The sequence below is a fragment of the Verruconis gallopava genome (genome assembly GCF_000836295.1).
Source record: "Verruconis gallopava strain CBS 43764 unplaced genomic scaffold supercont1.9, whole genome shotgun sequence".
Classification (NCBI taxonomy): domain Eukaryota; kingdom Fungi; phylum Ascomycota; class Dothideomycetes; order Venturiales; family Sympoventuriaceae; genus Verruconis; species Verruconis gallopava.
The window spans coordinates 123,285-132,544 of NW_015622145.1; the positions used below are offsets into that span (position 1 = coordinate 123,285).

The window sequence follows — 9,260 nt, forward strand, 5'->3', positions numbered from 1 at the left end:
CTGTGACTGGACTAGGATGAGAGGATGTGTAAGCATGCATATTTATCAATGATTCGCTAAGTCTATATGCTGATCGTAAGTCGTCATTGACCGGTCAATCGAATTTTGACCGGTTGGATGCAAAGAGGTGAATCAGAGCGATTGTTGAGGATATGTGCGTATTGAAACATGAGAGCATCGGGACTTCCACCTGCGGTCATATCGCTGGCGTGCTGATACTTGCAGATTCGACGGACACTGCCGTGGAGGGCCTACTTGGTGGATTGGACTCGAGGTCCATGAGCCACGCGGGGAGCAGCAGCTCGATCTCCTCCACGCCATCATCGTCAGACCATAATTCTCCATCGGAATCCAAAAGTGGCGGTGGGTCTTCTACTGCAAGTTCTTCAAGCTCTTTTGGTGGGTCGTCGAATATGAGTGAAGTGCGATTTGGTGGCTCGCTGTCTTCTGGTCCCTGCGTTCGTCGTCGCAGTCGACGAGCGGATGCACCTGGTAAGTGTATGTCATCCAAGGGCTCAATATCTTCGTGGCCGGACGACTGGCTTCCGACGCTTTGTGCGTGGCTGCGTTTTTTGTAACCGCCTACGCTCCACCGTTTTTTCCGTTTTTGGTATGCTTCACGTTGAGCAGCGTCGAATTGCAAGGCTCTCGCTAGCTCTTCTTTGTCTTTGCATTTTAGGTTCTTGAGCGCATCAATGATGTCACACTCGCTTGCTTTGGAGCCATTCTCACTTTTAGCATCCTCTGTCTGATCAGGGTAGATGACTTCCAGATCATCGTGACCGATGTCGTCATCGGAGAGTTCTTCCAGTGTGAAGTCGGTATCCTCGTTGATTGATCGTATCGTAGAAGTTCGACGCTCAAGTACATCGCTGTCCTGCTCCGAGCTTACAGCTAGGACTTCATGTTCAATCTGAGAAGACGTATCACTCTCTTCATCAACTGGATCTGATTCTGAATCCGACGGGCCGTCTCTGTCGGGTGGCGTGTATGAGAATTGATGTCCTTCGCCTTTCGGAGCAATGTAATCAGGCGGAGATAGACCGAATTTAGCTATACCGTGACGTCTACGATATGCTGACGAGTAATAGCTCGCACCGAACGTATTTCTCGGTTGAGTAGAATTCGGCGTTGCCGGCGGTGAATTTGGTTGTAGGTTAGGAAAGGAAAATTGTGTGGGGGGATTTCGCAACTCCATTATTTCTTGAAGTGCTGTGACAGTTGAAGGCCGTGAGGCTTAGATAGTGTGAAGCTGTGACTCAGTGATCTTGACTAACGGCGGACAAAATTGTCAATCGGATCAAGGCACCAACGAAACCAACAAGCAGGCGAGTAGTGAGACGTCAGATTTTGAGTGACTGAGCAATATCATTTTCAAAACACAAAAGACGAATTGAGGATGCTCTTGACTCGAAATGGAATTCGCGTGACGGAATTCTGAGGGAACGTCAGCTCCAGCCGTTCATGGGAAAGCTGAGAAATCACGAAGGCAGGTTGAACAACACAGCATGCTAGAGGGATAACTGACCCTATCAGTCGTGGAGTGCTGGGAAAGGCGAGATGGTTGCTAGAGAGGAGAGGAGGGAAGACGTGATACGGGAGCAACGAGGTCGACGAAGCTTCTTGTATATCCGGACCGTGAAAGAAACAATGATGTGTGAGAAGCGATAGTCCTAGGATTGGGCCATGGAAAATTCACACCAATGTGCTGTGCAAGCTTGAGCAAATCAAAAGAGATATAACGGCGGACAGAACGCAAGGTAGCCCTGCAAGCCTAGCCTTTCCTGTTCTGGGCCCGGTCACTGAGATGTGTCGAACATCCGTTTGTCGACGAGCTGCAACGCAAGTCCGCAATGTGGATGTGCTTGCATTTGAGGCTGCTGGCAAAGGCCCAATGGCAGGAGAGATCTATGAAACAGAGGGACTGAACGTGCGTACGTTTCTAATGAGAATGAATGAGTCAGTGTGTGGAGAGAGAAAAAAAACTGCACGTTGAAGGTCCTCTAAACTGGACAGCGTGTAGTCCCGCTGCGAGATTGAGAAGCGTGCAGGAGAATGAGGCACACTTGCACCTTTGTCCCGAGCTGCTCCGCATAAGCGTTTAGAACTAAGTCGTACTGTCAGAGCCGCCAACTAACCTCACATCAAACTCCTGAGGACAAGCTGATGGCCAGTTTGTTTAGTGAGGCGAAAAAAGCAAGACTTTTCCTTGTTATATGAAGCGTCTATTATTAGGAGGTTGCGGGTCGAGAAAGGAGGTGACGATGGCGAGCTGAAGCTGCAGGTTAGTCGTGCCGTTTGTGGTGCGGCTATTGTGTTATCTCACGTGATGGGCCCTCCAGGCCCTGCTCGTCAGTCGATGCCACAGGGTCGGCTTCAAGCTGAAACTAGGCCTCAGGCTGTATTTGTGCCTTATCGCCTTGTTGCCCTGCGAATATAGAGAACACGGTGGGAATTACCTAGCTAGCTTCACACGGTTGGACATACCGGGGCCCTGAACAAGCTGTCACAATCAGGAGCATGAATTTGTCCTGCTTCATGCCATCATCTGACGCTCCCATCCTCGCGATCGCATAATTTCTCTTGTGTGGGCACCCCCTCGTTACACATTCGCTCCTTACTCTGCTGCTGAAGCTGCGGCTTCACCGAACCACCCACCATGGCTTCGTCACCAAGTATGCTTACCAAGGTAGCTTGCATCCTTGGCTTTCTCTCTGGCTTGGGTATTAATTGCATTGTAGTTCGAGTCGAAATCGTCCCGAGCTAAGGGTATGGTTATACCCTCCTCCTTCGCCCGTGCCGTTCACTTTGTGCTGACCTAGTTGCCAGGCATTGCCTTCCACAGCAAACGGTAATAGCGCTAGATTGTGTGCTCATGCTCGAACCAGCAAATTCTGACACATAATAGACCATGGATTCTAGTATCCCTGCACTCGTCCACGATTCAGTGTATGCCGCCCCCCACTGTGTTCTCTCAACCTCCCTAGAATAAACTAAGCATTCAAGTACAGTATGGGACTATCGCATGGGTACCTTGATAGACCGGTTTGAAGAACATGATGGTCCCGTTCGCGGTGTCGATTTTCACAAAACTCAACCTATGTTCGTCTCTGGCGGTGACGACTACAAGATCAAAGTATGGTCGTTACAGACAAGACGGTCTATTGCAACACTGGTAGGCCATCTTGATTATGTGCGTACCGTGTTTTTCCACCAGGAAATGCCTTGGATTCTCTCCAGCTCCGATGATCAGACGATACGCATATGGAATTGGCAGAATAGAAGCTTGCTATGCACTTTGACTGGACACAACCACTATGTCATGTGTGCTCAATGGCATCCAACGCAGGACCTTATCGCATCTGCTAGTTTGGACCAAAGTGTGAGAGTGTGGGACATATCTGGGCTAAGAAAGAAGCATTCGGCACCAACATCTATGTCATTCGAAGACCAGATGGCACGAGCGAATGCACAGGCGGATGTTTTTGGCAACACGGATGCCGTGGTCAAATTTGTTCTTGAAGGGCATGACCGTGGCGTCAATTGGGTATCATTCCACCCAACACTCCCGCTGCTTGTCTCCGCAGGCGATGACCGATTGGTAAAGCTTTGGCGTATGAGCGAGACGAAGGCTTGGGAGGTTGACACATGCAGAGGCCATTTCCAGAACACATCTTGTTGTCTGTTCCACCCACATCTTGATCTCATTCTCAGCGCAGGCGAAGACAAGACCATTCGAGTGTGGGACCTGAATAAACGAACCTCTGTGCAGTCTTTCAAGCGGGAAAATGATCGTTTTTGGGTTCTTGCTGCACATCCTACGATTAACCTTTTCGCTGCTGGGCATGACAACGGCGTTATGGTGTTCAAGCTTGAGCGGGAAAGACCTGCTGCAACTGTCTATCAAAATCAACTTTTCTTCATCACTAAGGAGAAGCACGTTCGGGTTTACGATTTCACGAAGAATACTGAGAGTCCATCCATGCTGTCGCTTAAGAAATTTGGACAGCCATGGCAGCCACCAAGAACACTATCTTTCAACCCAGCGGAGCGTGCTGTATTAGTCACGTCAAGTCTAGATGGCGGCTCATATGAACTCGTCAGTCTTCCTCGAGACGCCAGTGGAGCTGTGGAACCCACAGACACAAAAAGAGGCTCCGGTAATTCGGCTATTTTCGTTGCACGCAATCGTTTTGCGGTTTTCAGCAAGCAAAATCAACAGATCGACATTAAAGATCTCTCAAATAGCACCACAAAAACCATAAAGCCCCCTCCAGGTACCACGGACATATACTTCGGTGGGCCAGGCTGCTTACTTATACTCACGCCGACCAGTGTTGTGCTCTACGATATTCAACAGAAGAAGGAGCTTGCAGAGCTTGCAGTGAGTGGCGTCAAGTATGTCGTTTGGAGCACAGATGGCCTGCATGCTGCTTTACTCAGCAAACACAATGTCACAATTGTCACGAAAAATCTGCAGCAGGTCAGTACATTGCACGAGACGATCCGGATCAAGAGTGCTGCTTGGGACGATGCCGGTGTTCTGTTGTACAGCACGCTCAACCACATTAAATATACTCTGATGAACGGAGACAATGGTATTGTCAGAACTCTTGAACAAACTGTTTACCTTGCGAAGGTGAAAGGAAGGAATGTTTACTGCCTGGACCGAAGTGCCAAGGTGAAGATTATAACCATCGATCCTACGGAGTACCGTTTCAAACTTGCCTTGGTAAAGCGGAATTATGATGAGATGCTCAACATCATCCGCACATCGAGCTTGGTCGGTCAGAGTATCATTTCTTACTTGCAGAAGAAAGGATACAGTGAAATTGCGCTGCAATTCGTCCAAGATCCGCAGACTCGATTTGATCTTGCTATTGAATGCGGAAACCTGGATGTTGCCGTGGAAATGGCGAAGCAGATTGATCGACCACAATTGTGGCAGCGGTTGAGCAACGAGGCCCTTGCCCATGGTAACCACCAAATCGTCGAGATGACATACCAGAAATTGCGTTACTTCGATAAGCTCTCATTCTTGTACCTCTCAACAGGCGATCGGGACAAACTTAACCGCATGCAAAAGATTGCAGAGCATCGTGGCGACATGACAGCTCGTTTCCAGAACAGCCTCTATCTTGGGGATATCGAGAATCGTATCGAAATGTTCAAGGAGCTTGATTTGTATCCGCTTGCGTATCTCACTGCAAAAGCGCACGGAATGGATGAGGAAGCAGCATCTCTATTGGAGCTTTCCGGTTTGACAGAGGAACAGATCAGCGTCCCGAGCACAGCTACACCTAATCCTATCCCATTGGCGTCTGTTCGAACATATCTTGCCAACTGGCCAACCAAGACGACGTCGTCAACCGCATTCGAGAAAGTACTCTTTGGCCAAGATGGCGGTGATGATGACGGTGCTGCCAATGCATACGGCGAAGAAGATCTTATTGAGCCAGAAACTCCTGCTGACAGGAATGGAGGTCTTGATGATGAGGAGGAGGATGAAGGCGACGCAGAAGGCTGGGATATGGGCGAGGATGTTGAAGCAGAGGCAGAGAGTGACTTTGTCAATGTCGAAGCTGTTGAGGCCGGTGCTGGAAGTAGCGAAGCGGATCTGTGGGCTAGAAACTCGCCAATTGCTGCAGACCATGTTGCTGCTGGTTCATACGAATCAGCAATGCAGCTGCTGAACCGCCAGGTTGGCGCTGTCAACTTCAAGCCACTCCAATGGCGCTTCGCAGAGATCTATCAGGCCTCGAAAACATTCTTGCCTGCCAGTCCTGGCTTAGCCCCGCTCGTTAACTACGTGCGACGCACAGTAAACGAGACTGATTCGAGAAAGGTTCTCCCCATTATTCCGCGCGATCTGGAGTCTATTCTCAACACTGAGTTCCAGGCTGGGAAGACACAAATGCGCACAAACAAACTTGAGGATGGCGTGCAAACATTTAGGAAAATTCTGCATTTGCTGCTCTTGAATGCGGTCTCGTCAACAGCCGAAGTAAACGAGGCAAAGAAACTCATTCACACAGCCGCTCAATATGTCCTGGCCATGACCGTTGAACTCGAGCGCCGCAAGCTGATAAACAACAGCCAGGATGTGTCATCTTTCGATGATGAAACTAAGAAGCGTGCATTCGAGCTCTCGGCATATTTCACGATTCCCGAGATGGAGCCAGCACATGTTACTCTTGCGCTTTTCTCTGCAATGAACTTTGCGCATAAGAATAAACAACTCTCTTCGGCACTCAGTTTCGCCAATTCTCTGATTGAAAAAGGCACAAACACAAAATTCAAGGAGACAGTAAGTCACCTGAGTGTTCCCATGCGGTAGAAGTAGACTAACTATTTTTCAGGCCAAGAAGATCAAGACAGTTTGCGAACGTAACCCGAATGATGCTATTGACATCGACTTTGATCAGTTTGCGGATTTTGAGGTCTGCGGCGCATCGCACACGCCTATATATGGTGGATCGCCAAGCGTTTCCTGCCCGTACGACGGTGTGAAGTACCACTCGAAGTATAAGGGCACGGTCTGCAAGGTTTGCGAGGTTGCACAGATCGGTGCACCTGCTAGTGGTCTACGCTTGTTTCTGTGAGCGGTAAGAGATGATGTGTTGAACGATACCACGAGCATGGTGGACGTGACGCGTATGGCTCTCATTTAGCGGGAATGGCGCATAGAAGCAAACGAAGTGATCTCTCATACTGCATTTCTGATGAGGCCGAAATAAATAGTGAAAGGGACGACAGGATTAGCTAGAACCAGCGAGATAAGAATTTGAGACGTTCAAGTACTTCCACGAGAGCGTTTGCAATCGTTGTTAGCTTTTGTTTTGTCGAGGTTTTCTAGGCCCGTGAAGTTGTGATTCCGTGTCGACAGGTGTGAATATTCCGGAAGTCTACAACGCTCTGATTGGCTCGTCCGCGTTGTCGTTTGCGGCGCGTGTCAGAGAGCAAAGCGAACTGAATCTCCGGGAACAGTCGACGGCGCCTTGGATTTCTGCGACAGTGAAACAATAGCTTTCCCGTCACGATACACCTTTTTCAGCATGGACGCAAACCCTCATTAAGCAATGAGATCATCGTCACTCCGTAGCCTCCTGATTGCACTCGGTCGTCTCTTGCGTTGAACGCTAAGGCATGTGCCACGAGAAACACTGGCCAGCAGCGTTGAAGAGGCTGCGGATCTAGCACAGCAACGTCGCACAGTGGCAGATATCCAGCTAAGGCGTAAGAAGCTAACGCTAGTCAACGTGTGTATTCGAGATGGTCAGATTTCTGAACACGAGCTCCTCTGAGCGGGAGAGATGGCGCTATGATAAGCTCGATCAACAGGAAGCTGTCAATCTAGTCGAGGATTCTCACCCTTCTGGTTCCACTTCTGTTGAAGCTGTCGAAGGTGAGGAGGATAGCATGCTGCATGGCACTGCTGCTTTAATAAAGAGTGAGGAAACAATCAGGCAAGTACCAAGCCATTCTGACTTGTTATGTTAAGAAATGAATTTGCTGATTGAGATAGATTCCCTGGAATACGAGTCCTGGATCCGTTCCATAAAGCGCAACCCTTTGGTGGAACGACTCTTGCCGAACAAGAGACTTTCGAACCTTGGGACGAAGACGAGCCTACGCCAGCAGAGCGCCGCACTCTGCGGAAGATTGCCGACACAGTGCCATATAGCGCATTCCTTGTTGCCATTGTCGAACTATGTGAAAGATTTGCCTATTTTGGCATGACTGGTCCTTTCCAAAACTACATTGCTAACAAGTACAACGATCCAAGTGGCAACCCTGGTGCGCTCAGTGTGCTGATTGGGTGGATCTAATTGGATAGATCCATTCGGATTTATCCAATAAGCCACAATCCAAATTGGGCGGTGGATTTGGATAATCCATCCGGATGATCCAATTATATAGTGGTGGCTTAATGCTTAGGCCAATTGTGAGCATATCTGCCACCTCTCATCACATATGCCAAACTTGCCTTATCACACCGCATTTCATCATGTCATCATTGTGCTATGCTCTTGCTCATAATAAGCCCGTCCTGAAGCCAAGTACCATCAATCATGAACAGTGGTATACCGCCATGGCAAGCAATCGAGCCTCAAGACGTCATCCTGAAAGACCTAAAAATGAGGTAGTGGTGGTTGAGTCACCACTACACTCACCATCAAGTCCCACCTCATCACTTGCAGACGCATCTATTGTTATATCAGATGTATCATCACCACCAACTCAATCAGAGGACATAAGCCTGAAAGCACACGCCGGTGACCTCGATACCTTTGTACCGAAGCGATTTGATTATACTAAGGTGGAGTTCACAAGATTGCCTGGTTTTACTAAGCAAATCGGAAGAGCAGTAAATCGGTTGAACTCACCTATATGGGATCGTGGTGTGCTTATCGAAGAAATCGAGACCAATAACCATTATTGGCTATGCTTAGAATGCCACCAAAAACAGGTGAAGCAGAAGCACCATTGGCCGATTAAGAATGGCACAAGCAACGTTACCAAACATATTCGAAATCGGCATAACGAGGAGTTCAGAAAGGAGGATGGTGGTTGGGTACAATTGCAGAATCGAGGTTCAACACCATTATCAGATCTTGATATAGATCCGGTGCAAAAGCAGGCAGTTTTGAATCACTTAGCGACGTCATTTGACAATCATAACTTCAGAAACTTGGTGGTGAGGTGGATTGTCGATACCAATCTCGCGTTTAGGCAGGTGGATAATGAGGCTTTTCGAGACCTGATCAGGTATCTGAACAATCGAGCGTTGGTACCTCATCACACCACATTGATCAGCTGGATTAACAATGCGTACAAGCTTCACAAGATGAAGGTGGTGGAGCACTTACATCAGGCTACCAGTCGGATCCATATTGCCTTCGACCTTTGGTCATCGAATAACCATCGTTCAATGAACGGCATTATTGCGCATTATCTGGATGCGTCATATAAGCCTCAAGCAATCCTTCTTGCTGTGCCTGAACAAACTGAGTCACATTCTGGTGTAGATGTGGCTGCAAAGGTGATTAAAGTCATTGAAGACTTCGAAATTCAAGGAGATCATCTTGGCTGGTTTATGGTTGACAACGCAAGTAATAACGACACTGCAGTCGAGTCAATAGCTTCTTACTTTGGCTTAGATGCTGTTGAACGGCGCCTTCGATGTGCAGGTCATATCCTGAATCTAATTGCAAGAAGTCTCTTATATGGCTTTGATAAGAGACTTTTTGCGCAGGATT

General features: G+C 48.4%; 3 protein-coding genes across 4 annotated transcripts; 2 read left to right on the forward strand and 1 right to left on the reverse strand.

Annotated features, from left to right (window-relative positions):
* Nucleotides 1–17: 17 nt before the first annotated feature.
* Nucleotides 18–2,234, reverse strand: PV09_03377. Of its 2 annotated transcripts, XM_016356570.1 has the most exons (4): nucleotides 2,139–2,234; nucleotides 2,071–2,084; nucleotides 1,529–1,942; nucleotides 18–1,437 (listed from the first exon to the last, which is right to left on the reverse strand). In XM_016356570.1, exon 4 carries the CDS (start codon nucleotides 1,196–1,198, stop codon nucleotides 197–199), a length of 1,002 nt encoding a protein of 333 aa, XP_016215363.1. In that variant the 5' UTR covers nucleotides 1,199–1,437; nucleotides 1,529–1,942; nucleotides 2,071–2,084; nucleotides 2,139–2,234; the 3' UTR covers nucleotides 18–196. The 2 variants fall into 2 exon arrangements, with proteins under 2 accessions (XP_016215363.1, XP_016215362.1); XM_016356569.1 differs by having other exon boundaries at nucleotides 18–1,942.
* A 248-nt stretch (nucleotides 2,235–2,482) lies between these two features.
* PV09_03378 (uncharacterized protein) lies at nucleotides 2,483–6,852 on the forward strand. Its single transcript, XM_016356571.1, has 6 exons — nucleotides 2,483–2,689; nucleotides 2,742–2,769; nucleotides 2,830–2,851; nucleotides 2,909–2,949; nucleotides 3,012–6,307; nucleotides 6,360–6,852. Exons 1-6 carry the CDS (start codon nucleotides 2,660–2,662, stop codon nucleotides 6,600–6,602), a joined length of 3,660 nt encoding a protein of 1,219 aa, XP_016215364.1. The 5' UTR covers nucleotides 2,483–2,659; the 3' UTR covers nucleotides 6,603–6,852.
* A 420-nt stretch (nucleotides 6,853–7,272) lies between these two features.
* On the forward strand, nucleotides 7,273–7,829 carry PV09_03379 (uncharacterized protein; the record flags this gene model as incomplete). The annotated part of the gene is made up of 2 exons (XM_016356572.1): nucleotides 7,273–7,450; nucleotides 7,522–7,829. 2 exons carry the CDS (start codon nucleotides 7,273–7,275, stop codon nucleotides 7,827–7,829), a joined length of 486 nt encoding a protein of 161 aa, XP_016215365.1.
* Nucleotides 7,830–9,260: the final 1,431 nt, after the last annotated feature.

Coding starts and splice junctions, on each gene's coding strand:
- PV09_03377 (XM_016356570.1), bottom strand. CDS start 1,198: ATGGAGTTGCGAAATCCCCCCACACAATTTTCCTTTCCTAACCTACAA.
- PV09_03378 (XM_016356571.1), top strand. CDS start 2,660: ATGGCTTCGTCACCAAGTATGCTTACCAAG. Junction 2,950..3,011: donor GCACTCGTCCACGATTCAGT/GTATGCCGCCCC, acceptor ATTCAAGTACAG/TATGGGACTATCGCATGGGT. Junction 6,308..6,359: donor ACACAAAATTCAAGGAGACA/GTAAGTCACCTG, acceptor ACTATTTTTCAG/GCCAAGAAGATCAAGACAGT.